This window comes from Bos mutus, chromosome 19, assembly GCF_027580195.1.
Source record: "Bos mutus isolate GX-2022 chromosome 19, NWIPB_WYAK_1.1, whole genome shotgun sequence".
NCBI lineage: Eukaryota > Metazoa > Chordata > Mammalia > Artiodactyla > Bovidae > Bos > Bos mutus.
The window spans coordinates 29,535,656-29,558,490 of NC_091635.1; the positions used below are offsets into that span (position 1 = coordinate 29,535,656).

The 22,835-nt window shown below is 42.4% G+C and overlaps 1 protein-coding gene across 2 annotated transcripts in view; it reads right to left on the reverse strand.

Moving 5' to 3' along the window:
* EZH1 (enhancer of zeste 1 polycomb repressive complex 2 subunit) overlaps positions 1-15,505 on the reverse strand; it is a 31,574-nt gene extending 16,069 nt beyond the window's left edge. The window contains exons 1-7 of one of the 2 annotated variants that reach the window (XM_070389872.1): positions 15,440-15,505; positions 6,137-6,227; positions 5,421-5,548; positions 5,171-5,299; positions 3,680-3,799; positions 2,248-2,368; positions 264-440 (exon numbers count right to left, since the gene is read on the reverse strand). In XM_070389872.1, coding sequence (XP_070245973.1) covers positions 264-440; positions 2,248-2,368; positions 3,680-3,799; positions 5,171-5,299; positions 5,421-5,537 — 664 coding nt within the window. In that variant the 5' untranslated portion in view covers positions 5,538-5,548; positions 6,137-6,227; positions 15,440-15,505. Of the gene's footprint in view, positions 1-263; positions 441-2,247; positions 2,369-3,679; positions 3,800-5,170; positions 5,300-5,420; positions 5,549-6,136; positions 6,228-13,182; positions 13,347-15,439 lie in introns of those variants that run through there. The other variant, XM_070389873.1, reaches the window with a different exon arrangement.
* Positions 15,506-22,835: the final 7,330 nt, after the last annotated feature.

Sequence of the window (22,835 nt, forward strand, 5' to 3'; positions counted from 1 at the left end):
TACTTTATTCTTTATAACTTGCCATATTTTTCAAACACATTATTTTTTATAATTAGAAATAAACAATGATTACTGTCTAAAGTTCTCCTAGTTTTTTCTTCAGCTAAATCACAGCTATCTTAAACCATCAATCAGTAAACACATTCTCCTTTTAAGTGGACCAGTGAGAAGTGCCAACAGCCTTTAATAAGAAATAAACCTATCTTTTGCTTTCTTCCCTTTCCCTGTCACCCCAGGTGGAATAAGGAGGTCATGCTCTTCACCTTCAATAGCATGTCGTTTCCTCTTTCTTGTTACTGGCAGATCCTCTTTGCTGTCATCTTGCTTTCCATCTGAGGTGTCGTTGTGCCCTTCTTCATCTTCATCCGAGTATTGATTCAGAGCATCTACCAACTCCAGGAAAACAGCATCACTGATCAGGACAGAGCCAGGAATCATCTCTGAAATATAAGAATTAGATGGATGAGCAGTGATCATTTCATACTCCATTAGTCCTCCTCAGAAGGTTTTCCTGTATTCACTTTTGAGACTCAAGATAATATATGTACATTTTTATGAGGACAACCAGGGAGTTACAATAATTTGACTGGTTCTTAAAATTGCAACGGTTCAGCTGGCTAGAGTGGGAAATCCAGTTATGGACTTTATTTTTACGGGGGTTTTCACTGCCTCAGTAATAGATCAACCTGTATTTACGGTTCAAAATATCACAAAAGTGGGCCAACAATACAAATAGGACAGAGAAAAAAATGATGAAAATGTACTTGGTTTTGCAAGTGATGGGTCAGTAGTAACATCGTTGACTCAAAAGACAATATACTTTAAAAAAAAAATCATACTACATGGGGTTAAACTATTAATACAACTTAGGATAAAGCCTCAGAACACTAGAGGGCACCGTGTATAAACAATGCATTTCAATGGCATCACAACAGCATCTTTTGACAACACAATAGTCAAAAGAGCAGGCTGAAGCCACTGGTTTGCAATCTATGAAGAGTTTTCCCCTATCTTTCCCCTTCTTACATACTAACAACTTTTTCTAAAACTAAAACTAAATACAAATGACTTGCTTTTGAAATCATACACAAGTTCCTTTGCCCTTGTCCTCTGAAGTAAAAGGTTTTTGCTTTAGTCTCCCGGGTCTTCCCTAAGTCACAAAAAGGTTGGCTCCAGAGGTAATGATTAAGAAATGTGAAGACATAGAAACAAAGAAAAGCTGTTGGGCCAGGAAACTGGTAACAATTTAGACTATAAATCTGCAACACAGCAGAATCACTGTACTCCCAGTTCCCCAAAAGAAAGATAAAGGCCTGACACACATTCCTAAGTTGTTTTATAAGAAGCAGACCTCCCACCAGACAAAAACTGCTGACCGCAAGCATGAAGACCCTAGACTGGTTGAAACCAGAAGGTTGATGAGGCTTGAAACTTCACCCAGATGCCAACCAATCCAAGAAGTGGGCACAACTGATCATACACCCTGCAGTTCTCTCCCTCACACTGCCTTTTAAATCCTTCCCCTGAAAGCCATTAGGTAGTTCTGGTCCTTTGAGCTTGAGCTGCCCCTTCTCCGTGCTTGGCGCCCTACAATAAAGACTGTACTTTCCTTCACCACCACCTGGTGTCAATAGATTGGCTTTATCGCACTCAAGTGAGCAGACCCAAGTTTGGTTTGGTAACACTTTTAGGAAAGTCAGAATATTCTTGCCAACTTCTGGGAGATTCAGGAGTATTTGGATCTAAGAAGAGAGGTTATGCTCATTGCCAGTATCACAGAAAGGGAAACAAAGAACAAAATAGCCTTGGATGGATTTATGGTAGACTTCTAAGACCAAACTTATTTATTCACTAAATTTTCTCTCCACCCACTAGAGAGAAAATCATATTACTATATAACCATTACATTACTATACAATCCTTTTATGTCTCAACTCTTTTTTTTTTTTGGCCATGCTGCATGACTTGTAGGATCTTAGTCTCCTAACCAGGGACTGAACCCCGGGACCCTGGAGATGACTGTGTGGCCTCCTAACCACTGGACCACCAGGGAATTCCTCCAAATCCTCTTAAAATTTAACTGGGGTTATTTGTAATATAAAATGTTTACTTCCAGCCATGTGGTGACATGGAAATAGTCTTCAGTGTATACATCACGAGGCAGCAGATAAAAGCAAGCTAATGATACACATGAACCAAGAGGCACATCCTAATACAGTCCTCTCCTTAGGAGCCCAGCGCCACTACCTTCTTCACCGTGGACTTTGCCATCGTAGTTATTGATCAGTTCCTCAATGAAAGTCTCATCTTCCTCTTTCACCTCATCTCCCATGTAGGGGATATTGCACAAAACTGTCTCATCTTCCACCTGAAATCAAACCAAATGTTTGTTTGCTGTGCATCTCCTCCGTCCTGTTTTTTTTTTTTTTTTTTCCTGTTTAATGGAACCTGTGTGTGCTGAACCATTTTTGCTGCTGTAAAGCTCCTAAAAATGCCTTTGGTTACAAAGTTCACTACATTTTAAAGACCAGTCATTTTGGCAACAAAGCCTCAAATGGGAGTCATGCTACTCTTGGAAGAAAAAAAAGTCAGCTTTACTACCTGAGGATATTAACTACCAAATGTTAAGCTGGATGTTAAAAATATTCCCACCAACACCTAAAATCTGACAACACATTTCTTTCTCATAGTGATTCCATCTATTATGTCATTTAATCCACTAAACATTGTGAAATTGGTACAAATATCACATAGACAGATGAAAAGGAAGACTTTCAAGAATATAAACTACAACATAACTGCAGTAATTAAAACAGAAATTGGCAACCATAAAATATTTGTATATTCTATTATACAGACTAAGATTAACCTCCCATAAACATAATAAAAATTCTTATTACAACTGATATCACTCACCCTCAGTGAGAACCTAAAGTCAATTACAGAATGAGCTATGTATATTTTCTGGCAATAAACAATATGAATGGATTTTGTTTTGTGGTTCAGCAGAAAACAGTCATTTTCAGTTCTATAGCTATCAAGTAGAGTTACTCTGAAGTTTTCTTCTAAGAGATGATTTCCTTCTGTTAACCTATATCCTATTCCAGTCAGCAGAACTGCTATCTGTCACCAGACACAATAAGCGATGGCAGTATTTAGCAGCCTGATTATCAGAACCACAAATAATCCTGGCAGGAGTCAGCATAAAGCCCCAGATGAAAGGACTGGAGATCCACGTGTGCCTCTGCTATCTCAGTTGCTTTCACAGCATCTTGCCTTTAGGGGATTAAGAAAGGATTGCTCCATCAGCAGGGAGCTGTCAACCTGCTAAAGCCTGAAGTGTCTGATTTAGAATACATTTAACTGCACGCAATGTTATAAAATTGGACCAAGGTAGTAAAGGAAAGCTGGACTCTTGCCCAATCTGTTTCATTCAAAAACGAAACAGCATCAATTCTGAAGTACACTCCAGAGAACGCAAAAGCTAACAAGTTAGAACAATTTGCTATATGTGTTTTTCAGAGTCAGTAAATCACAAAAACATTCTGCCCTGCATGTCCAAGCTTTGTTAAGTATATTCTGACAATCTTTCCCCTGAGAGGAGTGCCAGCATTTCAATGTTAAAAAAAGAAAAAAATCATTCCATTTAAACAATCACCATAGTACTTTCAATACATACCATGAAGTTCTGCTGGAGAGGGGACCACGAGTACATGATGGGAACCAAGGCAACTGTGTTCAGAGACCTCATTAACATGTGCTGGCTTGCAAATCCCGGGAAAATGCTCTCTATGGTACACTGAAATACAAGCAATGACATGGAGAGGGAAGGCAGGTCCACAACCCAAGAGAGAATGGGAGTTTCCTTCCAAAATTATCCCAGTAGCCTTCTAATTCTTACAAGTGACTAAGTTGAGGATTTTGTAACATCGAGCTCCTAAAAGGAATCCCTCAGTTGTAAACCTGTGGGAAGCAGGAACTGTCTATTGCCCTTGGCCTCCCATATTCAACTGTTGTTTATCTCCATCTAAAACTGTTGATCTCTTTGGGCTGTACCTGACAGCAAAGAGCCTCTGAGTGTCCTAGGAGATGAGAACGAAGACAAGGAAGTTTTCCTGAAGACCTAAACTTTGCAGTGGACTTCAGCTTAGCTGCAGAGCTGATGGGGACACTACAGGGGGAAGCCAAGTGGTACAGAGATTATGGTCACCGTTTGCTTTGGGAAAGAAAAGTGCCCTTCATAAACTATCTGTTTTTTATATTTTAGAAACATCATCTCTATAAGAAACTAACAGAGTGATTTTTTTAGTTTACAAAAAGGATGTCCCGTTGACCATATTGGTCAATTACCCACAGCATTCCTTTTCCAACTTCAAAATAGCTGAGGTACCAAAAAAGCCACAAAAGAGGCTGCTTTGAAGCTTGTATACAGAGCCCAGGAAAGTAGACAGCAAATGTCTTATTTTTCTAGGTAAAACTCATGATTAAACTCATTAGCTGAAAAGAACAAAAGGCAAAACCGTTATTCTTTTTTTTTCAATAATACAATTTGGTAATGAGTCTGATGTCCTTTTGATTTTATTTATTTATTCTCAGGCTGCAGCCTGGAATATACAGGATCTTAGTTCCCTGAGCAGGGATTGAACTTGTGCCCCTTGCATTGGAAGTGTGGGGTTTTAATGGCTGGACCACCAGGAAGTTCCACAGTTATTCTTTAAGTTTCAGGTTCACCATCCCAGTTATTCAAAGATGACTACAGTAATTGCATCCATTGTCTTTATTTTCTAATAATAATAAGTGTGACCCCATGGACTGCAGGCCACCAGGCTCCCCTGTCCATGGACTTTCTCCAGGAAAGAATACTGTGTGTGTGTGTGTGAAGTCGCTCAGTCATGTCCGACTCTTTGCAACCCTGTGGACTGTAGCCCACCAGGCTCCTCTGTCCATGAGATTCTCCAAGCAAGAATACTGGAGTGGGTTGCCATTTCCTTCTCCAGGGGATCTTCCTAACCTAGGGATTGAACCCACTTCTCCTGCATTGCAGGTGGATTCTTTACCATCTGAGCCACCAGGGAAGCCCAATAAGCCAGAGATACAGAAAAGAAAAGAAAAAAAAAAAATCCTTAAATCCAAGGAAAAGAGAAAGGCCAAGCTTAGACACTGGAAGTACCTTTTTGAGAAAAGGATGCCCACTCACAGGCTTCATTAACTGAACAGGTTGGACACGAAGCTTCTTCCATTCTTCATTGAGGATCTGGGTTTTTTCTTGAACTTTTGCAAAATTTGCTACATAGAGAGCCTAGCAGAGCCAAGGAAAAACTTGTTAGGATTTTAAGAGAAGAGTTAAAAGATAAAAATAAAAAATCCAACCCCTCCATATTGAATCAATTTATAGCCTTTCACTTGTGAAGTATTTCCACCTTTGCACCCATATTCGCCTGAAGCCGTTTAAGCTGCCGAAGTCGCATGTATTCAGACTTAACTTTCCTCTTCCAATAAGTGATACATTTGGACGTCGGGGGATTTGGTATATCCATTTTGCTGTAATCTAAGAGAGACAGAGATGACAAATGGCATTTTACTTCTTGGAAATGACACATTCCTCAAATTCAAATAAACATGGTCAGTTATGCTTTCATTCCCATTACATTTATTCACAAAAACAAGATTTGTGTAAAGAACACAAATCTATGAGTTCAATGGAAAGTTCCAATTAAGAAAAGATTTCATATCAGCAATGCCTGGTCTGATTACCTAAAAGCTTAGCCACTGTCCTCTGTGGTAACTTGCTTTTAATTTAGCTCTCACTTTCACAGATATTTAGAAACTTGGATTACTTGCAATTTTGGAAGCCTGTTTACTACTTTGATTAAGAGAAATGTTTAGCAGGAACCAAGTTAATATCAAGAGCTTCATGGAAAGATTCACCCACACAAGAAAACTATACCTGCCAAATTGCCTAAATCTACCAGATGTCTAGCAATTAAGGTCGAATATGACAACATAATCTCATCTCCAAGTCACCGGCATGACACATGGAAATACATAACACTGCCAATCACTGGGGGTTCTTTTTGAGGCGCTTGAATTAAAGTTCAGTTTTAAAGAAGTACTTATTGGACCACGCTCTACCTACCTCATAGAACACAAGGTGAAGGGTAGGGTTTTACAATTGGCTTCTGTTCTTCAGAGGAATGCCAAGACACAAAGGCAAAATAAATGTTGAGCTTTTCAAAAGAGAACAGACAGTCATTCCAAGTCAGTGGAGCATAGTCAGATCCTCAGAAGGATGTTCCCCCCAAAACTATGAAGACTTTAAAGTCTCTGCTACCACAGTATTTGCATGGAAATCAGATCCTAATAATACTTGATGCCATTTGAGAAGGGAGCTTTATTTTATTAAATTCTATCTTTCCAGGCATACACACAAATATATTCTCACAATTACCAAGTGCACTTTTCTGCTTTTCTGCACCAATTTCTAGGCTCAGCCACCAGGCCCATCAATTACTTTAGAGAAAGAACAAATACTAAGTATATGTAAAAATTCAATAAAATCTACAAATTTTTATTCTATATCGGCTACTTAGGTTCCTGGAGAACTAATTCTATTATTTCGCCTAACATACTAAATTTCTAAAAACATTATGAGGAGCTATAAATGAAAGTTGCTCTGCTGCTGCTGCTAAGTCGCTTCAGTTGTGTCCGACTCTGTGCAACCCCATAGATGGCAGCCCACTAGGCTCCCCTGTCCCTGGGATTCTCCAGGCAAGAACACTAGAGTGGGTTGCCATTTCCTTCTCCAATGCATGAAAGTGAAAAGTGAAAGTGAAGTCGCTCTGTCATGTCCGACTCTTAGCGACCCCATGGACTGCAGCCCACCAGGCTCCTCCATCCATGGGATTTTCCAGGCAAGAGTGCTGGAGTGGGGTGCCATCACCTTCTCCGAAAGTTGCTCAGTCGTGTCCAACTCTTTGGGACCCCATGACTACACAGTCCATGGAATCCTCCAGGCCAGAATACTAGAATACTGGAGTGGGTAGTCATTCCCTTCTCCAGGGGATCCTCCCAACCCAGGAATTGAACCCAGGTCTCCCACATTGCAGGTAGATTCTTTACTAGCTGAGCTACGAGGGAAGCCCAAGAATACTGGAGTGGGTAGCCTATCCTTCTTCAGAAGATCTTGCCAACTCAGGAATCAAACTGGGGTCTTCTGCATTGCAGGCATATTCTTCACCAGCTGAGCTACCAGGGAAGCCCCTAGAAGGAGCTATGAAGAGTCAAAATTTGAAACAGAAACTAAAGTTTAGAAGCATGTGAAAATTACCTGTTTTCACCCATAAGAAATAATAGCATAGACAAGAAAACAGCAAAATTCAACCCAAGGTCACACATATGCCATTGATTAGATCATTACTATAATACCTCATTCAACTGGACTTTAAGAGGACTATATGGGAATGTTTCATTTGAAGAATCAAATGGATGGGTATAATGCTATATTAAACTCAGAGGATACATCAAGGAAGGACAGGGCTTCCCTGGTGGTCCAGTGGTTAAGAACCTGCCTGCCAATGCAGGGAACATGGGTTCAATCCCTGGCCCAGAATATTCCACATGACACGTGGCAACTAAGCCCATGTGTCACAACTTCTGAACCTGGGCCCCAAAACAAGAGAAGTCACTACAGTAAGAAGCCCATGCACCACAGCTAGAGAAAGCCCTTGCACATCAATGAACACCCAGTACAGCCAAGAATAAAAAATAAATTTTTTTAAAAAAGGAAAGACAGAATAGCAAAGAAACAGACAGACTCACTGTGTTCACTCTTAATCACTTGTAATCAACTGATTCAAGCTCTTAAAAGCAATTCTCTGTAAGTTAAATATTATCTCTCTGGGGGAAGGGAATGAAACACCACCATAATCTAAGAACTGGAATCCCAGAAGCTAAGGTGTTGGGTTATTAAAAAAAAAAACTTAAGCAATTCTGAATTTATTTCCTATAAATTACAGCATCTCTCTTTCTCTTATATCTTTTAAGTATGTTTCATTCCTCTATGAAATGGGGGCCAAAAGAGGGACTCTTTCTTAGAATTAAAAAACTATTTAATAACATACACCCCGCTCACATGTAATATTAAGTAGCTGCCCATCTAATTTCTGCCCTGAACAAGCTTAATAATAATTTGCTCCAGGAGATGAAAAAATGGTTCAAATCTAGGATAAAACTGCCTCCCTAAGAAACCTTAGGTTACCCTTTTCAAGACCCAAATGACCCCAAAATTTATTCTGAACTGCAATCCCTCTCCCATTGCTTTTGGAACTCATTTCCTTTTGAAACAGTAAGCTTAAGGCAGGTTGTTCCATCCATTTAAAGCTGGAGACTAGGAGTTCCCTTGCAATTCAGTTGTTAAAACCCTTTGACTGCCAAGGGTCTGAGGTTCAATTCTGGTCTCAGAACTAAGATCCCGAAAGCCTCACAGCTGGATTTAAAAAAAAAAAAGCAGACAAAAATAAGGTAAAAATGGAGACCAAGTAATGGAAAAGAATCCACAGCTGCTAGTATGTACGTGTGTTGTAGATTTCTTAGAGGAGACAGCCACAGGAAAACATCAATATTTTTATTGAGAAAATAAAAAAAGGAAGTTACAGGGCTTCCCTGGTGGTTCAGTGGTAAAGAATCTGCCTATCAATGCAGGAGACATAGGTTCGATCCCTGATCCAGGAAGATACCACATGCCAAAGAGCAGCTAAGCCCAAGTGCCACAACTATTGAGCCTGTGCTCTAGAGCCTGGGAGCTGCAACTGCTGAGTTCACGCTCACTGTAGAGCCTGTGATCCACAAGAGAAACCACAGCAAGGAGAAGCCTGTGTATCAGAGCTAGAGAGCAGCCCAGGCAACAACGAAGACACAGCACAGCCAAAGATAAATTAATTAATTAATTAAATTCTACATACACAAAAAAGGAATTACAGCTGAAATGTGATCTCTTATAGTCTGTCAAAAGAGATGATAGCAAGCACACCAGAATAGTCTAATGATCAATGGCACTATTTCTAATTTTACTCAGGTGCTTTATTTGGCCAGAGTAGTACACATATACATGAACATATCATTGGGTTTTATCCAATCATAACATAAAATAAGCCACCCTTCCTTCTTTAACAATTAAAGTGACATTTGAATCTCATGTGATCATGAGCCAATATTTATTTTGCTTGGCTTTTTAACGGGTTTTCAGTATCTCTAAAGTTTATTTGGCAGTTAGTCCCCACAAAGTATATGAGGAAGATGAGACATACTGTTTGGAACAGATAGGTATGATTAAAATAAACAACTGAAACACAGCCAAGATGGGTTCCCATAGCACTCGAACACTAACAACTATCACTTCAAAGATTAAAAAAAAAAAAAAGCAAGCAAACAAAAAACTCAGCATTCACTAGAACAGATTAGGAGAAATGGGTTTATTCATCTTAGGCAAAAGAAGTGCCACACAAAAAAATATTTTAAATTTTACTGTATCTGTTATTTAATTACTTACATATGCAAAACACTATTCACATTCCAGTTAAGTACTAAGCTAAGAGCTTTTCATTACATTCACCTATACATTGAAAATAAACTCCAAAACATATGCTATCACAGTTAAGAAGTTTAAAAATAAGTCTTTATATGAATAACGCCTACAATTCGATAATAAGATAGACACCAAATAAAAAGTACGCCAAAACTTTGAACAGATACTCCACCAAAAAAGATATAGAAATGACAAATAAGCCACAGAAAGATGCTATCATTAGTCACTGGGCTTCCCTGGTGGCTCAGGCACTAAAGAATCAACCTGCCAATGCAGGAGACTCAGGTTCCATCCCTGGGTCAGGAAGATACCCTGGAGAAGGAAATGACAACTCACTCCAGTATTCTTGCCTGGGAAATCCTGTGGACAGAGGAGCCTGGCAGGCTATATACCCCAGTCCATGGGGTCCACAAAGAGTTGGACATGACTGCGCAACTAAACAATAATCATTAGTCATCAGGGAAATGCAAATTAAAACCACAGTGACATAACTATTATACAACCACAAAATGGCTAGTATTAAAAAGATTTATAATACCAGTGGTGAAGATGTGGAGCAATACAATCCTCATGTACTGCTGGTGCTAATGCAATATGGTACAACCACTTTGGAAAAGTTTGCCAGTTGTTGTTTTTGCTTTTTAAAAATTATTTGTTTATTTGGCTGAGCTAGGTCTTCATTGCTGTGTGGACTTTTCTCCAGTTGCACTGATCGAGGGCTACTCTAGATGCAGTATTCAGGCTTCTCATTGCAGTGACTTCTCTTGTTGCAGAGCACAGGCTCTAGGGCACTTGGGCTACACTGGTTGTGGCTCCTCAGCTCTAGGGCACAGGTTCAACAGTTGTGGTGCACAGGCTTAGTTGCTCCTTGGCGTGTAGCTTCTTTTCAGAGCAGGAATCAAACCCATGTCTCCTGCACTGGCAGGCATTTTCTTTACCACTGAGCCACCAGAGAAGCCCATTTCCTTTTTTTTCGTTTTTTGGCCATGTCACAGCACATGTGGGATCTTAGTTCCCTGACCAGGGGTTGACTTGCATTGGAAGCATGGAGTCTTAACCACTGGACTACCAGGGAAGTCCCCTTTTTAAAAATGTTAATGTGTACTTACTACACAACCTGGCCTAAAATTTCTAATTATTTATCGGAGAGAAATGAAAATATACATCCCCATAAAGACCTGTACACAAATGTGCAAAGTGTCTTTATTCATAATAGCCACAAAGTGGAAACAATACAAATATCTATGGATTAGTGAATGTATACAAAGTACAGTGTATACATACAATGGAATACTACTCTCCAATAATAAGGAACGGACAGTTCCTATATATGCAGATGTATTGCAAACAGTTCCTATATATTGCAAAAGCCTTATGTTACGTGAAAGAAATCAGACACAAAAATTGTATACTTTGACTCCACTTATATGACTAGAATAGAAAGGAATTACATGAAAAGAAGCATAAGGGACATTTTTGAGGTGATAAAAATACCTTGGCTGTGGTGATGGTTATATGACTATGAACTCTTTTTTAGTGCAGTTTTAAAAAAGACATATTTGTGGCTGTGCTGGATCTTCTGGGTCATGTGGCTTTCTCTAGTTGTGGAGAGCAGGGTCTACTCTAGCTGTGGTACTCGGGCTTCTTATTGTGGTAGCTTCTCTTGCAGAGTACCAGCTCTAGAGTGCTGGCTCAGTAGTAGTAGTGCACAGGCTTGGTTGCCATGCAGAATGTGGGATCTTCCTAGAGCAGGGATTGAACCCGGGTCCCCAGCACTGGCAGGCAGATAATCTTGAACCACCAGGTAAGCCCTAACTATGTACTTTTATGAAAACTCACTGAACCTCTGGGCTGTACATATAGAAAAAAAGTCACTAACAAGAAGTTGTGACCCTGAATTCTTAATTTAAAATAAAATTATAGCATTAACATTTTCTAGTGTTCCTTTATTAAGAGAATCAGGTTGTGTGTATTTGAGACAACAGTGACAAAAATCAAAGCAGAATTAGCTTTTATGAGACCCAAGGAAAATGCTGGCTCTTAGCATGTACAACACTGATTCAGACGAGTTAAAGGAAACTCCTAAAAGGCTACAGCTCTACCGTGACTGGTTCTGAATTACAGGAGCACAAGGCTTAATGTTTTCTGTCTAATGGGAATTTCCTGGCAGGCCAGGGGTCAGGACTCCATGCTCTCACTGCTGAGAACCTGGGCTCGATCCCTAGTCAGGGAACTAAAATCCCATAAGCCTTGAACCTTGGCTAGGAAAAAAAAAAAAAAGTATGTAGACTGCTCATTATCATTAATAAAACAAGACTTTTCAATTATTCCATTCTGAATCAAAATATTAGGGCTACTATGTCTGAGAACATAACACATCAGAGGCACTAAACTCTACCTCATTAAGGAACTCTTGACTTCAAGGTCTGGAGTGATGAAATCCCAAATGATAAGACAGTTGGACTAAAGATGTTGGGTAAGAGCTCAATACACAGTTTGGTCAAATTAAAAACAAGCAAAACTAGGCATTTTCTGAAATGGAGGTATTCTCTAAAAGCAATTTTTCCCTTAAAACCCTCTCCCTCAATCCTAATCTAATTCTCTTTACCCTTCTCTACATATTTTCATTTTTAAATGTGTTATCTTTTAGATTCCACATATAAAAGAAAACAAACAGTATTCATCTTCTACTGTCTGACTTATTTCAAGAAGCATAATATCCTCCAAGTCTATCCACGTTGTTGTTAAGTTGCAAAATATTTTGTGTGTGTCACATTTTTATTCATTCATCTGTTGATGGGCACTTAGGTTGTTTCTATATCTTGGGTATTGTAAATAATGCTGCTTTGAATATTGGGGTGCATATATCTTTTTGAATTACAGTTTTCATTTTCTTCAGCTAAATACCCAGAAGTGGACTTGATGGATTGTATGGCAGTTTTTAAAAAATTTTTAAGGAATCTCCACTGTTTTCCATAGTGGCTGTACCAATTCACATTACCACCAACAGTGCAGCAAGGTTCCCTTTTCTTCACATCCTCACCAGCATTTGTTATCTCTTGTCTTTTTTAATAACAGCCATTTCAACAGGTGTGAAGTGATATCTTATTGTGGTTTTCATTTGCATTTCCCTGTTGATTAGTGATGAAGAGTAGCTTTTCATGTGCCTGTTGGTGATCAGTGTGTCTTTTTTGGAATACCTATTCAGACCCTCTGCCTTGTTTTTTTTCTTTTTTCTCTGCAGTTTAACTGTCTGATGTAGAAATGTAAAGTGTTTTTCAGTTCAGTTCAGTTGCTCAGTCATGTCCGATTCTTTGCGACCCCATGGACTGCAGCATGCCAGGGTTCCCTGTCCATCACAACTCCCGGAGCTTGCTGAAACTCATGTCCATTGAGTCAGCAACACCATCCAACCATCTCGGCCTCTGTCGTCCCCTTCTCCTCCTGCCTTCAATCTTTCCCAGCTATCAGGGTCTTTTCCAATGAGTCAGCTCTTCGCATCAGATGGCCAAAGTGGCTAAAACACTTGCCTCAAATCTTTTTTGGCAAGTAGCTAATTAACTAAGCATAAACTTAAAAATATATATATATTTACTTACTTGGCTCTGCCAGGTCTTAGCTGGAGCATACAGGATCTTTAGTTACAGCAGGTGGAATCTAGTTCCCTGACCAGGGATCAAAAGGCCCTGGCACTGGGAGTGCAGTCTTAGCCACTGGACCACCAGGCAAGTCCAACAATGTATACATTGTTTAAAAAGTTTTTAAACTTGAGTATACACATGAAAAACATAAACTTAGTGAAATAAACTGTTACCTGTTTCACATAAGGCACAAACCAAGGGTGGGAACTGTTACCTAGAGAACTAAGAAGGCCAGATTTCAGATCTCAAGAATTAAAAAGCTAAATATAATATTTTAAATAGCTTTTTAAAGGCATGCTAATTCAAAGGCAAGTATAAGTGAAACAAGTCTAACTACATTTCCTCACAAAAGTCTTCTTGGGCATAAAATTTCACTTTTAACCCTAGGCGCCTTCTTCTAGTGCTGTTTCAAAGAGAACTAAAGTAACAGCACTTCCACTTCAGCAAGTTTGAAAACTACCTTGGCATCCAGTTCCATGACTGGCCTATGAGTAGTCTGTCAGTTCTTCCACTACCTGGATGCAGATCTTCCCACTGCCAGTCCCAGGGATCTTCCCACTTCCAGTCCCAGGGATCTTCCCACTATTTCTTTATTCCACAAACATGTATTGAGGGGACCTCCCTGGAGGTCCAGTGGTTAGGAATTCATCTTCCAGGGAAGAGGGTGCAGGTTTCATCCCTGGTAAAGGAACTAAGATCCCACATGCTGGCAGGAGTGGAGGCAACGAAAGAGTGCTGCAGCTAAGATGCGATGCAGCCAGAAATAAACTGATAACTAACTTTTAAAAAGATCTATTGCTCACCTACTGTGTGCCTGGCACTGTTTTTGCATTCAAAGTGCATCAGTGAATAAAACAAGCCAACATTTCTCCCCTGGGAGAATTAATTCCCGCTGTCTGTAATACACACACTCAGCATGACAATAGTAGTATTATTAGATCTTTATAGATGATCTTTGCCTCTATTATAAATGTGTGCACTTATGTGTGTGTTTAAAGTACTTTATCTCCTCATACACACTTTCTTCTATGCAATTAAGTAATCTTCTTTTATCAATGCCACCCATTCCAGCTCTAGGGATTCCAAGGCTTAAAATAGACAGGCTCTCACAGAAACCTCTGATAAAGTTGGCACCTTCTAACGCTGGAAACTTCCTTTAAGTTTCTTAAACTTAAAAGAACCCGATGGGGGATTTTTCTCTTCACAGGCATCATGGCAGCAAAGGCGGAAGAGACTCTCACAGTCGTGGCCATCTTCACACGCACCCATGGCTACCTCGGCTCTTAGCCCCATCCTCATCCCTCTAGCTCTGGACTATCGCGATACCTAGGCGACTCCAGCTATAATCCCGTATTTCACCTATGAAAAGCCCACTCTCAATATTTCCACCGGCGGCACTAACACTCTTCCATATCCTTTCCCCTCCCCGCTCCCGAAACAATTTCTCAGTAGTAACTTTTTACCGAAATAAGTTTGCTCCACATTTCCTAACAGGCACGTCCCAAATACACCACCTTGCTTTTGCTTCAAGGCTCTTTCCCTTACATTATTCGATCCCCAAGAGAATTCTGGGGTAGGCAGGGATTGGCGCGAGACCAAATTTGGAGAGAAGCCTCTTACTCAGGGCCAGGACTTGGGGGAGGCGAGAGGAGCACCGAGCGTGAGAACCCGGAGGCACGCGGCACCGCCTGGACCCCGAGAACGAGCGCCCCTTTCCATTCTGCGCCTTAGGACCCTCACTCGCCTCACCCCGTTTTTACTGCCACCGCTTCCTCAACACCCCCCAAAGTCATCGAAAGCTGACCCCCCGCGTCTGGTCCTCAAGTCCCCAGCAGTCCACCTCGCTAAGGGCCCCCGCAGCTGCCACCGCCCACCTCGCCCTCCCCGCGCAGGGGTCCCGCCCACCTGGCCCACCCCGCCCTCCAACGGGATTTCGCGTTCCCGGGCCCGCCCCCGCCGCTCCTCCTCCTGGACACACCGCCCTCCCCGCCGCAGACGCGGTCCTCGCTTGGGGCTCGCTCGGCCAGCTGTCCTCTTTCCCCCAGCTCTCGGAACGGGGAGTGGGAGCTCCGCTAAGCCCAGGCAGGCAGTTGGTGTGTCCCTCCGCTTCCCCCCAGTTCTCTGATCCCTTCGACTCTCCCTCCCTCAGGCTCCCCGGTGGCGAGGCACGGAGGCCCGGCCCCACCGGCGGGCCGGGGCTTGTTTACTCACTCACCCTCCATCCCGAGCCGCAGGGACCCACCGCTAGCACGCCTGCGCGCCGCGGCCCCGCCCCCGCGCCGCGGCCCTGCCCCGCGCCTCCGGGCGCGTGCGCACTGCGCCGCCCGCGCCCCGCTGGCTTCCTTCTTCGCAGGTCTGTGGTTTGGCGCCAGTACCCCAAATTCAGGAGTCTGAGGTGGTGCAACCCGAACCCGAAGATTTCCAAGGCGGCGCTGTCAGGGGACAGGAAGGGCTCTTGAGAAACTTCCTGGAGCCAGTATTGTCCTCTTGAAGACCCAACCAGTGTTGCATCATCCTCACACACTGGTGACATGCCACTTCTCACTTCAGCTTTTCACACCAACCTGCAACCCCTTCATACAGATCTTTGACAGATATCTGATTTACAAATATCCCCAAACACCCGTCTAGGGCTCTTAAGTTATCATTCTTGCTTTATTTACACCAGGCTTCCCTATTTCTGTCAATAGTTTTCCCAGTCACTTAGATTCAAATTAGTTGCCTTGAGTCAAAGTATCCTCTCACAAGATACTTTTAAGTTACACAAGGAAAAAAAGTAACGTTACAGAAGAGAAATCTAGCAGACATCACCTTAACCAAATGATCAAAGTTAATATCACTAATGCTGAGATAATATTTTTACTGCTGCTGCTGCTGCTAAGTCGCTTCAGTCGTGTCCAACTCTGTGCGACCCCATGACGGCAGCCCATCAGGCTCCGCCGTCCCTGGGATTCTCCAGGCAAGAACACTGGAGTGGGTTGCCATTTCCTTCTCCAATGCAAGAAAGTGAAAAGTGAAAGTGAAGTCGCTCAGTCGTGTCCGACTCTTAGCGACCCCATGGACTGGAGCCCACTAGGCTCCTCCGTCCTAAGTACCTCTCAATATGATTCAATGAGGACACAAAATCAGTTCCATAGTAGCCTTGAAAAAAATGCATAAGCTGAATTAACCAGGAGGAAGCATGAGACAAATCCAAAATAAAGGGTAAATTTGCACAATAACTGGCTAGTATCTTCAAAAATATCAAGATTGGGACTTCCCTGGTGGTCCAGTGGTTGACTCCGTGCTTCAGCTGGAGGGGGTCGAGGGTGCAGGGCGGGGGGAAAAAAAAAAAACAAACGGTGAGGAACTGTCCAGATTGGAGGAGACTGAGGAGACATGACAAGTAGATGTAATGTGTAATCCTGGATGGGATATTGGTCCAAAAAAGGCATACCAGTGGGATAATTGATGAAATTAGAATAAGATCTGTAGATCAGTTAATAGTATTTTGTCGATCTGAATTCCTGGTTTGGGCAATCACACTTCGTTAACAATTGAGGAAGTTGGCTCAAGGGCATACAGGAAACTCTCTACCACTTGTAACACTTCTATAAATCTGAAATTATTTCAAAATATAAAGTTAAAATTAAAACTTAAAATACAAATTAACATCACCTTAAATTTGTCTCCACATACTTTTTTTTCTTTTGGCTGTATAATGCAACTGTGGGATTTGGGATCTTAGTTCTCCCCACCAGGGATTGTTTAACCCATGACCCCTGCTGTGGAAGTGTGGGTTCCTAACCACTGGACCACCAGGGAATTCCTGCTACATACATAATTTAAAAGCCGATAATAATTTTTTTTCCAAATAATCATAACGACTCTGTAAAGTAGGTAGGGAGGATTTTAGTTTCCCACACAAAGCTATTCTGGCATAAACGGGTTAAAAGATTGTCTTGATGAAAAATTACCCTATCAGGTCTCTGGATTTCAGATTTAGTATTTTTTCCTTATATCAGAAATTTTTCTTTTTTTTCTCTTGCCTACACCCAATTCACCACCAAATCAAAGTAAATATTCCTTCACACTTGGCAGTTTGCCATGATGTTCCTTTCCATTCCAAATGCCTTTTTTAGATCAGTGGTTCTCAAGCTTGATTCACATTGAAGTCACTGGGACAGCTTTAATAACTACTGATTTCTTCCTCCCACCTTCAGAAAGCTTGATTCATTGGCTTGGGCTTCAAGAAGTCTAAGAGCATCCCAAGTGATTCCACTGTGTAACAGGTTTAAGAACCATGGTACCAGTGGTCCCCAAGCCTTTTGGCACCAGGGACCAGTTTTGTGAAAGACAGTTTTTTTCACGGATGGGGGAGGGGATGGTTTCAGGGTGATTCAAGCACATTACATTTATTGTGCTCTTTATTTCTAATCTAATGCTGCCACTGATCTGATAGGAGGTATCAGTGCATGGCCTGGAGGTTGGGGACCCCTATGTCACACTACATAATATTTGTTGAAATAAAGAATATAGTTGAAAAAAAGGCAGAGGGTGGGGGGAGTGGGCAGGTGGCAGATCAAAAAAAAAAGGAATATGAGTTACCTAAGGGAAGATGTTCAGAAGATCTGAACGTCAGGACTGAGACTGGAGAGCAATTTGGGAACCATCAACTCTGTTGGTAACTAACACCATGGGAGTGACCCACATTGTTTTAGGGAAGCATGAAGTATGCCAAGTGACAAGAGGAGAACAAATGTCTTTATTCTGCATAACAAAGACAATATATTTACAAAAATATTTTGATGTGGAAAGGAAGGAAGGTGAAGGGATTTGTGTCACAGTTATAGATCTGAGTGTATAATCCATCTCTAACTCCACCTCCTCATTAACCCACCATCCCCCAAGATCTCCCCCAGCTTCAACACTGTTACCACTTTACACTCACTGCCAGGCTGTGAGTGTCTGTCTACCTCTTTCCTATCCATCACAGCATTTGGCATAGGACTAAACCCAGGGTTTAATAATCCTTGTTCACTAGAGGATTATAAAAACATCTTTCCACATCACCAATAATTGTGGGGTTCTTGGGGAAAGTTTGTCTGCCAATTGCTTCCTCTCTCCCTCTCTGAAGGGAGAGTTTTTCCTGAGACCAGGCTCTTTCTTAGCTGACCATGGTCCATGAGATACCATAAGCCAATTTTTTGTTTGGCTAGCTCTTCCTCTTTTTCTTTTCCAACCCTTCAGGTCTTTGTCCTATAAATTCGTAGAAAAACTGTTGGCAAGTGGTCAGCTACTGGACCTTTGAAAAACAGTACCATCACCCCTGCCCCACTCCTCCCGGCCCCACCCCCAGGCAGTTAATAGGAATAACTGTGTCACTCCTGGCTTCCAGTTGCTCATCTTGCTCTTAAATCGCAGGCCTCTGGGGCTGAAAGAAACTGGACAAAGTGTGCTGAGTAGCCTAACGAGGTTGGTTCTTTTTCCGAAAGTTCTCTATTGCGGAAAAATAAAATTATGTGTTTAATTTCTGAAACCTGAGGCCTGATTTGCCTTGGCAGCCCTTCTCCCAGGCTTGGCCGAGAGTCCAGCAACACTAGCACACTGATTAATACCAGCTCAACTTGCTCCCTGGAGAAGAAGAGCATTATTTACTTGACCATTTTCTTAAATCCTTTTTAATTTGCATGTATCTTAGCATGATCTGCTTGGCTTTAACATGCTGTATCTCTGACCAGTGGCCCCAAAGAAGCCTCAGGGAAGACTGTTCTTCTCTGTGCCCTCAGTATCCCCATCCCCAAGCAAGATTTTGTTCCACTCAGTGGTTAGAAACAACATTTCTGTCACACGTTCTGTTCCTTCTGTTCTGTTCCTTCCAAGGCAGGCAAGTTCTAAGTGTTCTTTTGTCCCCTGCTTGTCTTCAGGTCACTGTTAGAAAGGGAGGCAGCCGATGCTTCCGAGAATTCAAACAGAATTCTGCACTATTCCTTTCTCTCTTCCAACTTTTCTCCCTTCCTCCTTCCTTCCAGCCCCCTTTGGACGGTGACCCCTCTGCTCATTCAGCCCCTCCCTTGTAAAGCCCACGGGGCTATCAAATAGCATTTCTCCAAGGGGACACAGGAGTGAAGAAAGGCTGAGCCCCAGACAGTCCCTGACAAGGGAAGTGTAAACACAGCTGTGGAGATGGGAGCAGACCATCCTCTCTCCTCCCCCATTTCCCACCCAGAAGCAGGGGAAGGCCACCCTGCTGTGGAGAAACAAACAAGCAAGCAAAGCACAGCACAACCCCAGAGCCTGCACTCAGGTCACCAGAAACTGGGGCTGCTGCCCAGGCCTTGGTGGGGCCAGCTGAATTGCCAGACCCCTCCCTGAACACTCAGAGTCAGAGGCAAAGGCGACTCCAAAGCAAGTTGAGGTCTGGACATCATTGAGCCTGGAAACATAACTCAAGTTTTGAAGCTTCTCCACTCCCAGACATTTTGTCCTCTGATCTCAAAAACCCAGCTTTCCGCCTCAGGTACTTAGCCTCTGACCCCTAGTTGCTTCGGAATCATAATAATGCATTCAATTCAGCAAGTAAGAACAGGCCCACAATAAACCCTTGTCCGTGGCTCTTAAAAAGTTTAAATTCTGAACCTCCGAGCCAAAATATTAGAAAAGGGCCTCCTTAGCTTTTGTTAATTACAAGGTAAATAATTCTAGCAGGAAGCGGAATTACTTTGGGGGATTACTTGGGTGGGATTCAGGCCTTGCTTTGCACATACTCTGAAAGCTCCAAGCCCACGGCTAGGGTGGTGCTACCCACTCTCACTCTCTCAGCACAGTTAATGCAGGGCCTTGATCCCACGGGACACGCCTTTGGCATGGCCCTGCCTGGGAAGTGGCCCCAGTCGGGTGGACAGCTAATGGGCTGTGCTTCCTTCCTGGCTATCAGGGTCCTTGACTGTATAACTGCAGAAACAGAAAACGATCACAGCCTTCAAACACTGACCATTCAGTGTATGCCTGGCATTGTGCTAAGTTTTTTAATAATGGGTCATCTCATTCCATAGGAAGTCAGCACAATTCTTATGCTCATTTTACAACCGAAGAAACCAGGGCTTACAGAGATTGTGGAACTTGCCCAAGATCAGCCAGCTGGTAAATGGTGAGGCTGGGATTTGGGCCTCATCATTCTGACGCCAAACCTATGCTTGAAACCTCTTCTTTCTCCCTCCTCTTGTCTGTAAGCTCTTTTAGCTCTGAATCACAGGTCTGGATTGTCTCCATGATTTTCTCCTTTCACCAGTGGCGCCAGAAAGAGAAATGTGTTTGGGACTCTCCTCTGCAAGTTCAGAGGAAAACAGTTCCTAATCAACAAGGGGCTCCTTACTTCCTCTGTGCTGGAGATGCCAATCAAAGCTGGACACTGGACAGGCCCCCGTATCAGCAGGGCACAGCCTGTGTGCAAGACAAACAAATCCTAGTCAGACAGGAAAGGAGAGTTCCCCTTGGTTCTGTGACTTCCCCTTCTTTCTTCCCTGGCTTATCAGCAGGATCCTACACTGCTGATACTATGGTCCTTTGAACCCCACTGCAGCTATGATGGAATACAAGGCTATAGAGACTTTTTTGGAGAAAGTACAACAGATCCCATCTACAGATCCCATCCATGACACCTGAGGGAAAGAAACAATGAATCACATTTATTTATATATTTAATACATTGCCTTTAGCATTGACATAAATTCATTAGCTGGTGGCTCAGATGGTAAAGCATCTACCTACAAAGCGGGAGACCCGGGTTTGATCCCTGGGTCGGGAAGATCCCCTGCAGAAGGAAATGACAACCCAATCCAGTATTCTTGCCTGGAAAATCCCATGGATGGAGGAGCCTGGTAGGTTACAGTCCATGGGGTCGCTAAGAGTCGGACACGACTGAGCGACTTCACTTCACTATTGTATTGGATGTGAACCTATCTTATCTTGTACAATCTTTGCAAAATGCCTGGGGAGGGGGTAGGTCTTGTCATCCCCATTTTACAAAGAAAACTGAGGCTCAGGGAGATTGACAACGTTGGCCATAACCACATGACTGGTAAGTAGGAGGGCTTGGCATTCAAACCCAGGCTGGGACTCTCTGACTCCAAAGTCAGTATTCTTTTCAATAAAGTGTTGTGTAATGAAAAAAAAAAAAAAACTGAAATTATGAAATGGGAAGGATCTCAGAATATCTTGGAAATAAAATTTCATAACTGTGTGTGGTACACATTACGATAGTAACTACCATTTATCATATGCTTACTAGTGCCAAGCATTGGGCTAAATGCTTTAACATGCATCATTTCTACTGCTTAGTGAGATACACATTAGTAACCCCATTTTTATAGATAAGAAACCAAGCAAGTTCAAAGGGATTAAGTAACTTGTACAAGGTCACAAACAGCTAAGAGTGATGGTGCTGGGATTCAAATTCAAGTCTACTTGACTCCAAAGTGTGTACTCTTAATCACTTAGGCAAGAGAAATAATAATAAATGTTGACTATGAGCCAAGCACTCCTCTAAGTTCTTTAGCTCATAACTTACAGATATTATATCCACTTTAAAGATGATGAAAATAGTGTCTTTTATAGTATCACTTAGGCTTCCCTGGTGGCTCAGACAGTAAAGAATCTGCCTGCAGACCTGGGTTCGATCCCTGGGTCAGGAAGGTACCCTAGACAAGGGAATGGATACCCACTCCAGTATTCTTGCCTGGAGAATCCCATGGACAGAGGAGTCTGGCGGGCTATGGTCCATGGGTTCACAAAGAGTCAGACACAACTAAATGACTAAGCACGTCAAGCTTACATTACACACACATGTGTTAAATACACATGCACTAGTGTCATATTTGCTTAACTTATGTTGGATCCTTGTTATGATCTAGAAAATGACTCTCTTCCTAGTGTCATGGACTTTTTTCCCCCAGTATCCATCTAAGTATTAAAGTCTGGGGAGAAAGGATGTGAAATGATAATATCTGCAGGTGAAGTAAACATAGTCAGGGCAGGGCTCATACTGAGTGGGGAAGGCCCACTGTGCCACAAGGAGCCCTATCTGTTTGCTCTTCCAGCCAATCTTGCTCATTCCTTACTATTTCCTTCTGACTACCAGATCAGATAGTAGGTTGACTTCCATAAGGTGTTGATTAACCTTTCTTAGTCTCAATTTCCTCCTTTGTAAAGTGGGTTGCTATGGTATCTGCATACATACAGTCCTGAGGAGTTTTGTTTGTTTGTTTTGGCTGTGCTGAGAGGCGTGTGGGATCTTAGTTTGCTGACCTGGAAGAAGCCTTGCCCTCTGCAGTGGAAGTGCAGAACCTTACCCACTGGACCACCAGGGAAGTTTGTGAGCTGGGAATTTTTAAGTGAAACAATTTGTGTGAAGCACTGAGCACACTGCTTGACTCCCTCAGGGTATCCCCATGTTATACAACACCTAGACTTCAGGGTGGGAAGGGTTAGAAGGGTTCCTAGGGGTGTTTTCAGAGGATAGTCGTAAAAAATGGAAGAAGGGTAAAAGCAATCCTGGCATCTGGCATTGGGTCCTCACAGCAAGCATGAGTCAGCCCCAGGTGCCGAGGGACCAGCAGTGTTCTCAGCACTGC